The sequence below is a fragment of the Mytilus galloprovincialis genome, chromosome 2, assembly GCF_965363235.1.
Source record: "Mytilus galloprovincialis chromosome 2, xbMytGall1.hap1.1, whole genome shotgun sequence".
NCBI classification, from domain to species: domain Eukaryota; kingdom Metazoa; phylum Mollusca; class Bivalvia; order Mytilida; family Mytilidae; genus Mytilus; species Mytilus galloprovincialis.
In genome coordinates, this window is record NC_134839.1 from 50,030,024 (window position 1) to 50,048,299 (window position 18,276).

The following is an 18,276-nucleotide window of genomic DNA, read 5'->3' on the forward strand; positions in this document are numbered from 1 at the left end:
CGGATCAAAAGATGTTGTAAAAACGAGAAGATCGACAATTCTTGCAGTGGATACTGCATTGTCTAATACAGATCATACGCTTATAAGTAGCGGAAGTAAAGGGGAAGGACTAGATCTAAAAGGCAGTGATTACGATGTCATGCTTGTCGATAAACATGTTGGTGTATATGAGAGTATACACGATATGCCTTCCTTCTCACCCTTGCATGAACTTACACTTTTAATGGATACCAACCTAACCAAGCCTGGATATACAAAGCTGAGTGTTTATGACATATCAAAAAGTTACTCATCGATTTATATGGAGTGTTGTGAAACTTTTCAAATGAAATCATATATCTCATGTAAACTTTTTCGGGAATTTCATTTATATGAAGATTATGACATGATTATGCATGGTCCATGCTCGTCTTCAAAAGATGGTACATTCGATGAAGTAAGCACTTTCCAGTGCAAGAAATGGGTAAAACCTGCTAGACAGTGGATGTACAGATCTAGATGTACATGGCCTGAATATAAATTGATACAATCTGTTGTGGAACATGGCATTTTGTTTGTTCCTATTGGATGCAAAGGTTCAGTTACAGAAGATCTGGATTGGCGCATGTCGTTTTCTGTCGCCGAGAAGCTTCTTATACATTCATTTTCACATACCCAGTTATTATGTTATGCGCTGTTAAAAATTCTTTTGAACGATATTATTAAACAGAAACACGCAGATCTCATTTGTTCGTATTTTCTTAAGACAATAATGTTCTGGATATGCGAAGAATCGGAACATCAATGGATACCTGAAATGTTCGTCCGATGTTTCATGAGTTGCTTGACACGTTTTATTTACTGCGTTGAGTATGAAACATGCCTTCATTACTTTATACCTGATAACAATCTATTTGAAGGTAGATTTGTATTTGAAGAACGTCAGGCATTACTTGTTACTCTGGTTAAAATTCACAATACGCCTTGGTACTACGTTTTTCATTCGGCTACATTTGAGCATTTTATAAGTGCACGAATAAACTCGTTTTATCCTTATCTGGCAGTAACCTCATTGTCATGCCTGAATGTTCCTTGTACTATGGTACCAATATTGGAATCACCTACAGCATTTAAGCAGATACTTATCCGTTCAGTAAACCAACAAGACAAGCATATTTTATTACACCTGCTTTCAAACTCCGCACTGACATCAATGCAAGATTTTCGTCACGTTAAGGAAAGTAATAAATCTTTTTATAGCCAATACAAGATAATATTACGATATTTCACAACAGGTGGGTATTCCTCTTCCATACAAGCTTGGGCATTGTTGGCATCTTTGTTTTATAAATGTGATCGGTACATGGAATGCATTCAAATACTGAACTATAGTCTGTCTAAATGTACTCCAGATAATATATTGATCAATTTAAATAATGATATTGTTGAACAAAGTATTTTTCAAGACTTAAAGCAGACAATAGGATTGTCATTGACGTGCAAATATTTCATCATTCGTGATGTAATAATGCTTGAACCTTTTCAACTACTACCAACAGAATTGAGTCCTTTAATCAACAAAAAAATCGATTACATTAAATTGTTTCCACCAGTTGTGTACTTGCATGTTTTACATTACTTTTGTTTACATCATCTTGGGGATACCAGCGGTAAAATTTTCGCTTTACGAGACCTTGAATTAACTATAAGAGAAAGATATTTCATACGTGAATGTGGGAACAATTTAGCAATCGCAAATAAATGCCTTAGTATAGCTAAAAGTATGTTATAATTGTTTTTGATTACATAGAAACATCCTATATTTATTGTTATTGGCATGTCTAGCATATGCACTTAGGTGTCAACTATACACGGCAATTTATTCAAGGATATTGTTCATTCGACAAATGATTTGTTTGTATTGGAATGCAATGTAGAAATATAATATAAAAGAGAAAACAGTTTTACTTAATAAAAAGAAATTTACTTGTTCCGTTATTTGTTGATTCATTGATTCATTGAGTATGTTTTTACGCCTTATAGTAGATAGTGATTGCACAATCAGGACAATATATTTGAAAGTGTCTCTACAAAGCAGAAGGACATCCATGGACAGTTTAAAATTTAATAATATCAATATGTCAATATAATGGAATTTTATACGACTGTCATACAAGTAAGAGGTTAAGCTAGCTATAAAGCCATGTTAAATCCACAATTTTCTACGTAAGAAAATGCCTGTTTCGAGTCAGAAATGTGACAATTGTTGTCAATTCTTATGATGTGTGAGCTTTTGATTTTGCCATTTGATAAGGGACTTTCCATTCGAATTTTTCTTGGACTTCAGTGATTTTTTTAATTTTTCTTTTTATTGCAATCATCAGGCATTAGGATCGACACAAAGTTATTCCAACTAAAATTACGTCCTTTCATTGTATATGAAATACACATATATGATGACAGCTTCAGTTATAGAAATTAAAGAAAGGGGTCACATATTGGTATGGTGAAGAAAAAAATAGGACAACAACAAAAAAACACACACAAAACTGCTGACTTGGAATGTTAAGATCAGATTGACTATATCGAATATATAAGCCTATAATATATTCAAGTATGTTGATGATTTATCTTAAGTATTACGATCGAACTATGTAGAATAACAATATACAATATGATATAATGTTACAGACTGAGTAATACTATTTCAGTTTTCGTTAACTTTGCAAAAACCAAAGTGAAATTTTGTGATTTCTGGATCGCAGTTTTTTTATGATCAGAAAACACTGTCAAGGGCAAAATGTTTTAAATTTTTAATATCAATTTTCTATCTTTGACTGTTAAATGCGCTTATCTTTTTACCATTAACATGTAAAAAGATAAGCTCAGATTTAGCCAAAGGTTTATCAGTTATCAACAAATTTCTAAAACCTTCATGACATTTTATATAAAAAAAATATATAATATTTGATAACATTAAAAGCATGATTTTTATAGTTGAAAGGAGTTATAAGATCATACTAAAAGTTGTCTTAAACTCTCGTTGTCCTCGAATATGAACCCTTATCAATGCTTTTGTAAGTTGCATATTTGTCTGTATTTAAGAAAAATGTAACTTTAAATTGTAATTTTATATCTAATACTTCTTAAAACAAAAACAAAAACCGATCACTCTAGAAACATTTAGTATATAAATAAATATATATACGGAAAGCCCCAAAAATAGAAATATATAGTGAAAACATAGGCCTACCTGCAACCGCTTAAAAAAACCCATCAATTCTCTCAATGTCCATAAAATTCGAGGAAATCATAGACTCTGTATATATAAAGATCGTTTCAAAAGGAATTCCAAGAATAATGTCATCTTCGATATCTATGGAGGGCTTAGATTATAAATTGTTAGCCAAAAATTGTCAACATTTCAGGAGAAAGGGCACAGGGCAATGGTGAAAGCTCCCTGATCTCTCAATCTGCATGATATTAAGCAGACAGTTAGTCAATAGGTAGATACTAACGTGACTAAAAATGAATTTGGGTACACTTCTTCTACATTTACGAAGGTCCCAAAGTGCCAGTTGGATATTTAAAATATATAGTGTAAACCTACAGGAGACCGCTTAAATGACGATGAGACTGCTAGCAGCCGGTTGGATATTGAATATCAAATATCGAATAACGAACCGGCTGCTAACTTCACATACATGTTTGCTAAAAATTTAGAATGCCTTTGTAGACATTTGAATACTTTGTTCTCATTTTCGAAATTAAGTGCCGACTTTTGTAATTCTTTTTCGCAAAATGAATTTGTCCTGCGTTCAATAACTCGGTAATTTTCTTTTAATCATATGCATTTGCTTTGTAAATACATGTTTTTCTTTGGACACTGTAACATTTTTTTCTTTTTATTATATTCTATTATGGATGGGAGTCAAAACTTGTGTATCGTTTTTTTGTTGTTGTTGACTTGTATATGTGATAAAATATTCGGGGTACGATATGAGATTAATTTTCCCGTTAATACTACACAGAGATTTGTTGTTAACACACAACTTTTAAGTTCCTCAATTTGGAACGCATTAGGGATATTGACCCATACACGTTAAAAAGTAAAATATTGGACTATGCACTAATGTAGGCAGGCTCTTATCCTCTATAGGTTGCATTTCTGTAAATATTGACAATGAAATTTCCCATAGGAACTCCTTTCAACGGCTTAAACTGTACCACTTTAACTATGAAGTTTTATAAAAAAAAACATTATCCTAGAATTGACAGTTCATATGCACTTCATTTTTTTTTCAACGGTCAAAATATATGGCTGTGCGGCATATTTTCAACGTGTATATGCCCTGAACTTTTCAGAGTTTAAACTAACACTAATTTTCTTAACTACCCCTACCTCGAATGAAGGGTTACCACAGATTTCAATGTAAACAATATGCACATGTATATTTACTGGTAACATTCCCAAGTTATGTCTCTATGAGATGGAACACAGAGAGCATAACTGGGAACCAGTGTGTAAACAAAATTAACTTCCTATGAATACTATAAATCTCCCCAACAGAGGCATGGTTTGACAAACAGCTGTATTTACAAAATGCAACCTATACAAACATTTATTCAAATAGAAAACTCTCTTAATATCAGTTTTTCTCACAATAATACTCATTTATTAGAATTATAGCCTGAAAGAAGCACTGTGTATACTCTAAGGGATTTTTTACTGAACATTGTATACCCCTCTCCTGTTTCAATTTTTAAAAGAATTTGAAAACAAGTTTTTAATTATTGCCAACTTACCCTATTTGCATATTTTCTGATATATATTGGAAGCATATCAGAATACTGTAAATGTAATGTTTAGCAGTCAATCGTTATAACATTCAAGATTATATAAAATATCCAATCCTGCCTCTGACCTAGTCCACATCTTACTGTATGCCTATTTGTCAAATAAACTCATCATAGATACCAGGAATAAAATTTAATATTTACGCCAGACGCGCGTTTTGTCTTCAAAAGACTCATCAGTGACGCTCGAATCAAAAATGTTATAAAGGCCAAATAAAGTACGAATTCAATTAAAGTTCACATTTACTACCTCAAATGGTCAATTTAGAATCCTTGTCACAACAGTATCATCTGTAACCATATGTCTGACACAATCTACCTAATAGATATACTAGAAGCGTTCAAACAAAGCCATATTTGGAATAGTTGTATGTATGCAGATACCAGTGTGAGATATAAATTCACTTAAAATGTTATAGAGAAGACTGCTAACATCATAACTTCTAAGCATAATTATTGTTTTCTATATCAAGAACTTAAAAATCATAAAATCATAGCATTTACAAGTTAAATTATCTGTTTTATGACCCAGGGGGTAGGCAATTGTCTATGTTTTTTGCCCCTAAGGGCCTCAAATTTCCTAAATTATTCTGCAGTTTCTAGCAATTTGGAATAATTAGTACATATTCAGGATAGAACACACTATTGTAAGTTTTGTTCAGATATTTTTGTATTTCTAGCTTGTATTTATTATGCCTTGGTGACAAAAAAGCAGATTTAGGTGTTACGGCTTACTTTTGGGTTATCAAAAAGACACAAACACCCCAAAAATGATATTCAGGAAGAATCGATGAGTTTCAATGACTGCGAAGAGTAAATATAAGCACTTCTTAACAATTTAACTTACAAATATGCAAATATTATGAATTAATTTTGTATTCAGGACTTTAGTAAACTATGCACACTGTAAACTGTGAATTTCTGCCGAGTTATCATATCTAAGGCCCAGGATTCTATCAATCTTCATGAAATATTTATAAAACTTCATATTTGAGTTAATTTCTTTAAAATCTATGAGATAAAGCAAATTTGGTTAAATTTTGAATGTTCTCTTTTTTTCACCCTATATAATGAAATACAGTTGATTTTTTGACAGCTTCAACATATTAAGGACGAAGATTTATTGTGTATGCAACACAACTTTGGACATTAGAAAGAGTTATTTAATCTGTGCTAAATTACAGACAATAGATGACAAATTTAAATCAGTTTAAGCAGACTTTAGGGTAAACTTTTTCAGGTTGTATCAATAGTAAATATAACTGCTTTAATCTTATTACAATGTGTAAATTAATAATCTTTAAAATTAATGAGGTATAAGAAATAATTCCTTTAATAACATGAAAAGTCATTACTTGATTCTAATTGGGTACTAAAAGAAAACACACACTAATGTTAGTACCCAACAGCATCATTTCTAGTAAAAACACAAATCATCCAAAAGTTGTTCAGATTGTTGCACAATGTTTCTGCAAAGGCGACAATAACATTTTTTTTAAATTTAACACTTTAATCAATAAAATATAGGAATAAACAGTTATATGTGATATTAGTACTTTATAATTTTGTTGAATAAATTGAAGGAAAATGGTGATATGACCATCTTTATTAGAGCTTATTCAATGTATCCTATTGTACGGAATGTTAACATTTTGTTTTCTTAATCTGTACAAATGACATAGATATAAGAAGATGTGGTATTAGTGCCAATGAGACAACTCTCCATTTGATATTTACATTGATATGTTTTATAAGTCAAGTTGGTTTAGATTTGCACTAAATGTTTGGGATACGGAACTTTCATTCATCATTTACCTAATGTTTGAATTGATATGTATTTTAACAAAGAAATCATATTTTGATTCATAACTTTGCATTAAGAATAATTGACTTAATAACATGTGTTGTAATTAGCTCATTTAATGCAAGATAAACAAAAAAAATAAAAAAAATATTGTTATTTTATTAGACCTAGGGTTCTAATTTGCTATTTTGTGAACAAAGAAACACAAATTAATTTGAATTAAAATCAATCATATGATTATACTTGATATATGCACCAGTTGAGCTGAAACATTGTTAATCTTATCTAATCACCAGTTTATAATATATATTTGAATGGAGTTACATGCCATAATAACAATTATTAATTATCTATAACGTCTATTTAAATACAAATGTATTAGTTAAGTTAACAGACATGGGTTATACAAAAACAGAGGTAGAAGTAAACTTAGTTTGTTACAATAGTTCTGATTCATCTCCATGTCCGGCAGTAAGAAAGCCAACTTTTGAACTTCACAATGTATTGACATGTTATTTCTCAAATAATAAGCAAAACAACTCTCATTTTGCATGAAAAAAAATCTTCTTTTTATCAAATTCTTTACATTCCGAAGCATACCGATTGATGCCGGAAACATATTTATGAGGTCTGTTTGTTTCTTAGGTGCCATAAAAAATCACAAAAATAATGAACTCGAAATAAAAGTCAAAACGGAAAGTTCTTATCAAAACGAAAGATTAATAAACAATAATAATAGTTGCAAATTTTGGTATTTTGTTTCTTAATATTATTCAAATTTCGTAAGGGAAGAACGTTAGCTTTATACATAAAATATTATCATTAGCAAAAATGTATAAAGACAAATATGGGGAAAGTTAAAATATCAAACCACAAAATATCATAGGATAGGTGGGGCACACGGCAAAAGACACAGTCACACTAAAACACGACAAAAATAAAAGAAATGTAAGTCATTAATATGTCGTTTAAAATTATTTAAAAAAATGTCTACTCAGTTTGTCAACCAGTATGTGTTCAAACAAATTGTGAATAATTTAAAAATAAACTAAGAAAGATCAACCATAAAACATCAACTTCAGCCAAAGTTAACGATCCAGTTCCGTTCTCCCCACCCTTGGCGGATTCAGATAGAATTTCTGAGACACAAGGTATTGATTTCGTTTTGTCGCTGTTGTAAATGATTGCCTTCAATACATGTAGTAAAAGCACAATTGTACAACAAGTCTTTACCCACAAAATGTAGAGCGAGTTTTGGTGACAATTTTAAAGTTCTGAATCAACTAATTGGAGTGCCTTGGTACATTTCTCGATCAGATGTTGGTATCAAAATAGATATGTTCAGTTCCTGCTTTACGTACATTGTAACTACTAGACAAAACTTTTTTATACATCTACACTGAAGAGAGTTTAGTGTTGCCATTGAAAGATAATGGTGATGTCAGAATGGGCGTGACTTGTATCCTCTGGTAGATGGCGCAGCATTTTATTTGATTGTAGGCAACAACACACTATCAAAGAACAATTATCCGAATCAAAAACCACGTAGTCTCGACAGATTAATAGAAAAAAATGTGTGAATATCTTTCTACACAACGTTGTGTCTCTGCAATTACTACAATCAGATTAGCTCGAAACCTAAGTCTGGAAAGCCAAAATAATGAAAAGCATTCGAGAACCTGTACAATGCGGAAAACTTGAAGACGATTGCTTGTCTTTCGATATTTGCGATTGTTTGTTTTCCCTCTAGTGTAGTTCTGCCGTTGACATGTACTATGAAGTCTAGGAAAATTTCTTGTAAAGCATGGTTTATAAAAACTCATTTATTATTTTGTTATAAATAAAATTGCAATAACACAATAATAAATACAAATAAATTAAAATATGTACACTTATCACTCATACAACACATTCGCAAAATAAAGGTCGGTAACAATCACTCAATTCAATCTGAAGTATTTATTGTAATAAGATTTCATCAATTTCTCAAAAAAAAATTTTATAATAAACAATAGCTTTAAAGTTTCAAATAACAGCTAATACATTCATCGACACAACTAAATATAATTCATAAAACTGATTTTAAACAATGTTGTAGAACATATTGTCCATCAACATGCAGTAGTACCATAGACCATATCATGGTATTAATGTATGCCATTAAACATTAAATTAATCATATGCTAAGCGTTACTTCATCGTCCTTTGGTTTACTAAGGCGACTTAATCTCTGGGTCTTCCTTTGCTCATGAAAATTACTTTGTCGTTTCCATTTATCAATTTTATCCTTTTTCTCTCTCTTGAAAAAACCACACTAAAAACAAAATGTGATCTTTTAAACCATAGATAATTATTGTACAAGTTGGTGGTTAAAAGACATAGAAAACATCAAATTAAAAAAATGATGCATATGTTTTTTTATAACTTAATGGATGGTTTTCATTATAAAACTTATGTACATATTATTTTCTAAAGAAAATTCTTTAATTTGTCCACATGTAGAAGTCTACTTTTATTAAATTTCTTCCGTCCACAATTCGCCGACAAATTTGTCCGTATGCAAGTGACCTTAGTGTGACCCTTTTCGTAAAAATCCGGTGATCAAAATATGCATGGAACTGTCATTAACGTTAGCTATGTCCATGCTTCTTTGTTGATTGTTTACTATAAGGTGACAATCGGTAAAATACGGCTTCAAAATACGACAATTATTCAGCTGCCATATTTTCACATCATAACAGACAGAGAAAAAAATGAGGATTATGATTGCGCCAAAAAATATAAAATCATGCACAGAAGACTAGGTTTATGATATATACATGCATTGTTTCAGGAATTAGATAAACAATATTTTTCACCAGTCACTCGTTTCATTTAACTTTAATCCAAAATGTCCTCGAAAAAAAACCTGTACCAAGTCAGCAAAATAACTTTTTTCACCTCATTCATTTGGTTGGTAACGCTTGATTTTGTCAGTTGTTATGTACTTCCCTTTTTAGATTTTAGCAAAGATAATGGTATTTTTGCTACACTTGTTAATTTTTCGCAATTGCTATTTGAAATAGTATACGCGTTTTACAAAAAATCAGATTCTTCCACGATAAAGTTTCTTGATGATGTGTATGAACCCTTGTCAATTAAAATGTAATTGTCTGGAAGGCATCAGTTTCATTTTTGTTTTAGATATTGACAATTAAGCTTTATCTATTGATTAATGCCATTACAAACGGCTTATAAAACAAATATATTGATGAAAAAGTGTATCAAAGTTTCTATGTTCCTCATGTGTACCATACAAGAATTTTACCTTCCACAAAAGAATACCAAGAACTATAAATAACACAACCCCAGCAATTACACTGCCTACGATTATCCAAAGGTTTATTTCCTGATCGGGTGTTACTAAAGATGCTGGATAAATAAAACTGACAGTCTATAATAATAAAAATGTATATAAATATATCAATCAAATGTTGTTTTCTGTTTAAAAATGCATGCTAAATGATTAATTTGTGTTTTTTTTTTTTTTTTATTTGTTGTAAAAAAATATGTAAAGATTTTGATTTTTCTAGTTCTTTGTTGTACAAAATTTGTGATAAATAGGATGTTGAAACTGACTAGTGTTCATGAATACTTGCTCATCCAAGCTTCGATTTTATTCTATTTCTGCAGACAAAAAGATTTTTGGCATTCACGTTATTGCTGTTTAACTACCTAATGATAACATTTTCATCCTTTCACTCAATAATAAGCTGAAAGTTGTTGTACAAACGCAAGTAGCTGGTCTGACTTTCTTGTAAGATAAAATGGCAGACAAAGTCTGTCCGCATGACTTTTCCGCAAACACCGCCCATTACTGAATATTTTGCTGTCATAGGTACAACTGTTAACACAGCGACTAAGTCCTTTTAGTATTTTTTAAAAGGGGCGAATAAGTGTAAATCATCTTTATGTGTGTAATATTTAGTATTATTATGCATCTTTATGTTTTTAATATGTTAAATAATTACATAAATGTCATCTTTCATTCATCTGTTTATTAACAAACTGGGCGTTAAAAACAGTCCTGTTGTGCAACTATTGTTATATTGTATCACTCAAATGGACATACCTTGGCTGTCTTATTAGCTTTCAGAGAATCTGGGAATTCTGATTTTACTGGATTTATCACTGCTGTGGTAAAAAACTGGAATTCGTTTATCTACATGAAAAAGGAAACATATTGTACTGACAAAACTGTGGTAGGTGACCAATGCAAATATGAACAGTACAAGTACTCATTTTCTATTATCTAGACATGAAAACAATAAGATAAGATGAGGATAGGTGGTCGTAGGCGCAACTATACATACAGCAACATAAATGGTTAACAACACGAAAACAAAACGTAAAAGTATATTGCGGGATTCATCTCCAAAAAATAAAGCATTTATAGGCACTGAGTGTTTGTCATAAGTAATATGAGTGGAAACAAACCAGGAGTACTTTGAATATTTGACTTCTACTAAAGATCAATCATCGATCCGATGTTCACCTTTTTGCAAATAATTGTTTTAAGTTCACACGTATACATAATCGGTAAGCTCGCTAAAACGCTATTCATGGTTTATATTATGTTGATGTTGGTGTATACTTGATATTTTATTAATCAAATCTGATTGAATGATCCAATCTATGAATACGTCATTATATCTATATCACTATGAATAAATTATTCGAGAAATAGCATGTTCTCATTTTTTTTCTTAGAAAACAATTACTTTCAACCATTTCTTCTCTAGGATTATTTTGTTTAATTTTAGCCCTTTTTGCGCACTTCATGGCTTATAATTTCGCAATGTATAAATTTACTTGATGTAGCCAAATATGGAAAGAACCAAAATTAACATATTCACGGCAATTTATATTCGATATTTTACTTCTTGCAAAATTAGTGAAAGAAAACGACTTATGAAGAAATTCGGGACCTTTTATAGCTGACTATGCGGTATGGGCTTTGCTCATTATTGAAGGCCGTACGGTGCCCTATAGTTGTCAATTTCTGTGTCATTTTTGTCTTTTGTGGAGAGTTGTCTCATTGGCAATCATACCACATCTTCTTTTTCATAATTATGAAGAAATGTTAGTTAACAGTTATCACTTACCAAACATTTGTCTAAATAAAGCTATACAAAATACTTAACTTACACTGTCTATATGGAGTGATGATTCTGTAACATCGAATTGAACATCAATCAATGTATTTTCACTTGGTTCTAATGTCTGAATAAGACACTCTACAACGACACATTTTGGATCATTTAATCCTTCACAATCCTGAAATAATAAAGAATAGAAATTTGAATGAAATGCATAACAATTCAATTATAAGGTAATTGTTAAAATTGATGGGGGATATACAACCAGCTCTTTATTATCAGGTTTGATGATGTTTGATACGAAAATTTCAGGTACAAGACCAACTTTCATTCCAAATCATTTGTGTATTAGATATAAGTATTATTCCATTAATTTTATTGGCTGACAACAACCGTGCGTTGTGATGTTAAATGTTTCAATAGTTTTTTTTATCAGTTTCTGCACTGTGAAAATGTAACGACATTGCGTAGTGTAAATTTTAAAGATGACAAATGAACATATCGATTTAACGTGTTATTTCATATTCTAAACATTCATAATGTTAGTATAGAAAAAAGATATTGTTTTGTTTAACGCTTTTAAATTTTGAGAGTTCACAAAGCACATTTGTGCTTATATAAAATGTTTTGGTCAATGCCTTTAAATTCCATTTAACTAAAAACAATCAGTTCTTAAACTGTGGGTTCATTTATTTTCATGGATACCATTTTTGCGGTTTGATGATATACATGTATTGCATTTTGTGCATTTCTCGATTTTCGTCAAAGTAGTTATACAAGTCTATAGAAAATTCTTTCTTTGTTGAACGTTTGTGTTATTATATAAACGCGAAATATACGAAAATTGATATCCAATGAAAAAAAATAGAAAAACCAGATCCTCTTCTTGCACTTCACTTAGAAAGATTTGACACCACTCTTTTTTTAATTTCTGTTTTGAAAACTAAGTGTTCAATTCTTATTGTAGTTATTGACGCAAAAATCACAAGAATAGAAAGTAGAGTTGAGAGTCTATCAACACTTGTAAGCGAATAGTGTACAAATTTAAACCAATAAACAACATTGTAAAACGTTATATCTTTTGTTAATAAGTAAACATAAACAAGACGAGTGTATAAATTCAGACATCAAACTCAAAATATGTATTGTTATCCAATAATCAAACCCCTATAGCCGGGTTGTTGTCTCTTTGACACATTCCCCATTTCTATTCTCAATTTTATCCCTGTTATATAACTGACATACTAATAACTTACTGCTATCTTCTGGGCACCAACAGCGTTGTTAGTTTGAGCTTCAGCCGATATTTGCATTTTCAATCCAACATGGAGTCCGGGAACTAATAGAATTGTGCAATTTGACTTTTGGTCTTTAGATATTATCTGATAAGAAGAAATAGTTTAAAATTAATCTGTTTCGAAAACAAATCTAAACACAAACAAGAAAATACTTTATCATGAAAAAATTTCCAGCTTATAAAAAAACAGAAATTCTATGTCCAAACATTACAAAAAAAAAAGAAATTACTGAACCGTTTAGGTTTCATATAATGTGCTATTTTCTGATCACATTGAATTATAATTACGTAAATGTTGTGTCTTTACATTCACATAAACATTCAAATTTGTTCGCAATTTTTTATTTTTATCTATACGGTGTAAAAATATGCGTATAGTTCATATGTATAATCTTTACTATGGCAACTATAATATCTTACTCAATCTTAAAGTAGAATTTGGTTGTAAAAAAAAAATACAAAGAGAAACGTGATACTTACAATTAATTATTTTGTCTTTAGCAAGCTTGGTATTGTTGGTGCAAACAAATGTTTTATGACTTTACTTTCTTCAAATACATATAAAATAAAAATACTAACCTTATATGCTTTTGTCTGTACTAAAATGTCGGTGGTATCGGTGATTGCAGGAATGGCAAAAAGGACTTTTGACGCAAACAATGGACTTGGTCCATTATTAAATATATCGTAAGAATGTGAGAAGGTTCTGAATTTATCCTTTGTTTCAGAAACACGTGACTGTTCAGGGGTGCTTACTCTGAAAATAAACCATATTAATATCAATATAAATTGAGGTGTAATTCACTTAGCTGAATTATACAAATAAGACAGAAAATGTAGGGTAAATAGGCAAAACAACAGTAGACCATGTCACTTAAACATTACTCATTAGAAAGGAACGAACATACAAAAAATTACAATCATACAACGAATAATACGTGATCAATTTTGCCTAACTTAGTACTATATACTGCGTATCTATTAGCTTAATGTTCACACAAATTTTGCTTTTCAAATATTCCAGGGTACATTAAAAGATGTGTCTTGTCTTAATCAATTACATGGCCAGTGATCTATCCAGGGTACATTATAAGATGTTTACTGTCTTAATCAATTGCTTGGCCAGTGCTCTATCCTACATTACACATTATAATCTATACTGAGTAGTCATGAAAGTAAAGTTAATGTTATAGTAGACCCACACTTAGTATCTGACTCTTGGTAATCCTCTTTTAATATATAAAGAATTAAAGATGTCATTCCCTATTGATTAAACGAAGTTTCAAAGAGGGGATATTAAAATGAAGTTTAAAAATGCCAAGGTCATTGATAATTGAAACTAAACGAAAAGAACGACAATACCGAACAAAGATAGCACTGAAAACTTAGATCGAACGCACGTTTAAGCATATATATAACCTGTTCGATAATTAAAAGTAGTTCCTTTATTCTTCATGCCATATCTTTGTTCATATTAACTGTCCGTACAAAATGACGCTATATTATGCAGATATCATTCTTTACTGTTATGTCTGTATTAGAACAACTGTGTAACAGTCCATTCAAATAGGTTGTAGAAATACTGTTGAATATAACCCTGAACGAAATGCTGTTGAATTCATACTCTGACAGAAATGCTGTTGAATATTTACTATTAGCTAAATGTGTTTGAATACATACCCTCAAAGAAATGTAGTTGAATACATACCCTCAAAGAAATGCAGTTGAATACATACCCTCAAAGAAATGAAGTTGAATACATACCCTGATATAGCCATATCTGCGGAAAATGTTACATCTTGTGTTTCTGTGTCTGTATTATCTCCAGGACTTACTTCATTTCCAATTGCTGACGCAGTGACAGTTAATCTAACATAAGGCAGCAAATCGCTATATGTGACATTTTCAGATAGGGCAGCCGATGTAACGTTGTACCTTAGACGTACTGCACCGAACTGTTTCTGATATAATACACTGTTTACGTCGCAATGAACCACTGATCTGTTGTTAGCATCCATTGCCTTTGCACATGTGAGTTGTACCGACCCATCTGTTAACAGAGGTGTCGCATCAAGGAATAAAGCATTGTCTGAGGAAATATCTGCTATCAATCTTACACCGAATCCAGGTTCTCCTTTGTTAATAACCCTTACTGTAAAACTGTAGTCTATCGTTTGTCCGTATATGATTGATATCACATCTTTCGTTATGTCGACTTGAAGATCAGGAGTACAAACTCCACTACAACCAGTCATGAAAGTTGTCTATAATGGAGGGTACATGAGTATTGATTAATGTGTCATTAAATGGTCACGTATGAGAGGTATATATTACAAACATTCAAAGACGTTTAAGTTTGTTTTTGTAATTGATTGGTAAAATTTGCTGTCATTAAACTGATTATTTGATTGGTTGGTGTTTACCGCCATTTTGTAGTACTACTGTGCTTTTTCATGATGGTCATTTTTATTGGTGAAGGAAGCCAGAGAGAACCAGCTACCTTCGTTGGGAAAACAGATAATTCCATTCAACTGAGATTACAATCGAGTGCATCTGTCTTGTGCAGGATTCCAAATCACAACCTTAGTTCTAACGGGCTAGTAATTTACTATTCATATTCTTAGACCACAAGGCCACTAGAGTATCCGTTGCAATAAAAAAGGTACTTCATTACATATATCATAAAATTACCGGCACCGATTATACTTCACCAGATACGCATTTCTAGAAAACAAATCTTCAATGCTAACAGGCGGTAGCAACATTCAAGCTTGCTCGACAATTGATTACGGAAAGCATTTGTCATTAAATACATTCATATACAAAAGTCGGCAAAGACAAATAAGAAACTTACATTAAGCAACTACAACAAAAATTACAAATGGTATTTTAAAGTAAGTGCACGTAAAATTCATATTCTTATCCATTATTGGTCTAATCACACCTATATGTGCCACTAGTCGAGAGGAACGTCATATATATCCGATGCATCAGAGCTCCTATCCGGTTTATAATTTTGTGTTTCAATCATCTTTATTTTCTTTATAAGTGTAGTGTCTTTCGGTCTGTAGTTTTTATTTTGTACTTGGCAATGCAAGCTATAATGCTGTTTGTTTTTTTTTTATTGCAGTGGATTTTAATTTCTTTTTCTTTATATATATTCTCCATGTTTTGTATGATAAATAATCGCAACAAGAAAAGGTGAACTTCCATAAAATTCAATCCATTAGATATTGTCTAAGATTTTATAGTTCAATTCATACCCCATCGGTTATGGTTGTGGGTGTATTGGCATCTTGTACTGGTTTGACTACGCCACCATTTGTAGTCTCCGCAAGTTGAAATTGTGCTTGGAAATCCAATGATATAGTTATTTGACTAAAAAAGTCCCTTGATGTTGACTACAAATAAATATCAATCGAAAATTGTTTAATATATATAAACCAATAACATTTATATTCACATTTATAAAACCAGAACCACTTTATCTTCAAAAAAAGTGATTCAACACTTGCTGTTTTATTACATTGAACTTGATAATAATTATGCATTATAGTTTACGACAATTCCACTATACACATGTTGGAAAATATAGAGTTTATATATATTAGGTGGGCGGAACAATTAATTGTATACTCAGTGCAGTGAATTTAAGATTAAACTAAAGAACAAAGTTCCGTCGTGATTTTCAGTAAGCACAAAATGAACTAAAATAAATTGTAGAAATTAAATAAATATAACTTGATAGTTGTTGATACCGTACCATTACTCTTGCATACACATCATCACATGTCTCGCCACTTATAGAAACACTGATCGGGTTACTGTTGAAAACACCTTCATGATTGGTTGTTCCCTTGTATAAGTCCACACGACGTGTTTTACTTTGACCAGTTATAGTAGTATCCGCGTTTAGCGTATAATTCACTTCTAAAATGTAAAGATATTCGAAAACAGCTTTTTTTTTGTTGGCATATAGTACACAATAATGACTGCTGAACCACACTTTTCGACATTGTTACCTATTATAAAATTAAGAATAAAAATGACGAATATGTCAAAGAGAAAACAACCCGTCCAAAGACCAGACAACAAACAAAGGCCACCAATGGGCCTTCAACGCAGCGAAAAAAATCTCGCTCCCGGAGCTGATACTTAGCTGGCCCCTTAATAATATTATGAATTAGTTAAGTGAAAATGAACATCACACTAATCTCCAAAACATATAAATGAGCTAAAATACAGTTAATATTTTGAGAAAGAAAGAAAAAACGCAAACTATAAATCATTTCCCATGTTCCAACGACGAGTTGTTGTAAGAACCTGGTACCTCGCTTACATTTCTAAAAATAACCTGGTTTGGGAAATCCCAAAATACGGGTCACGCAATCTGCATAATAAAACAATGAATGAACATTCATTGTTATAAATATTTTGCATCATCTTCTTATATAAAGATTAATAAAAAAAAATGTATCTATTTCAATTACCTAAAATCTTTAATTTTCATATACTGCAGAAAATAAAAATATGGATTTACATAAACACATGTAACAACCTGAAACCCATATCGTATAATGGAACGGCTTACTGCCGGCCCATAATTAAAAAACATAGAAACAAAGGACAGAAGCTCAAAACTTAGGACAGTCGCATAATGCGGCAGGGTTTAACATGGTTTGTTAGATCTCAACCTTCCCCCTATACATCTAGTCGATTTAGAATAAAAAAAAAGAAAGCAAACAGAACAGAAGTTCGAGACCGATGTCGGAATAGGTAACAAAAGAATCTAAGCAAAATGGCAATGATACATATTTTTACAAGAGGACGAATAGGGGTCGTTTGTACTTTTAATTCAATATAGATAGTCTTGTTTTAAGTGTAGTTGGTTGACTCCAGCATAAACATATATAACTGAATCTAGCGTTAAATAATGACTTTTATTCTTGCTTAGTATATATTTATCAACCATAAAGAGGTGAATTTCATTTCATCATAACATGTACAAAAAATAATAAAACTAGGATCAAAATGTTTAATGAAATCTCTAGTATTGTTCCCAATTTTAATTCAATGGGTAAAGTGAACAAATTTGATTTTATTTTGTCTGTCTGTCTGTTTTGTTTTGTTTTGGTTTTGTTTTGTATTGGTTTGTTTAACCAGTAACAATCCTATTGTTAGGATTTTAAACTATTAAATTC

General features: G+C 31.1%; 1 protein-coding gene across 1 annotated transcript in view; it reads right to left on the reverse strand.

Moving 5' to 3' along the window:
- Nucleotides 1–8,641: 8,641 nt before the first annotated feature.
- The window catches only part of LOC143063777 (integrin alpha-4-like), a 37,076-nt gene continuing 27,441 nt past the window's right edge, over nt 8,642–18,276 (reverse strand). The window contains exons 13-21 of the mRNA XM_076236151.1: nt 16,839–17,005; nt 16,339–16,476; nt 14,840–15,339; nt 13,655–13,832; nt 13,035–13,160; nt 11,828–11,956; nt 10,752–10,841; nt 9,948–10,073; nt 8,642–8,954 (exon numbers count right to left, since the gene is read on the reverse strand). Of these exons, the coding sequence (XP_076092266.1) occupies nt 8,817–8,954; nt 9,948–10,073; nt 10,752–10,841; nt 11,828–11,956; nt 13,035–13,160; nt 13,655–13,832; nt 14,840–15,339; nt 16,339–16,476; nt 16,839–17,005 (1,592 nt within the window). The 3' untranslated portion in view covers nt 8,642–8,816. The remainder of the gene's footprint in view (nt 8,955–9,947; nt 10,074–10,751; nt 10,842–11,827; nt 11,957–13,034; nt 13,161–13,654; nt 13,833–14,839; nt 15,340–16,338; nt 16,477–16,838; nt 17,006–18,276) is intronic.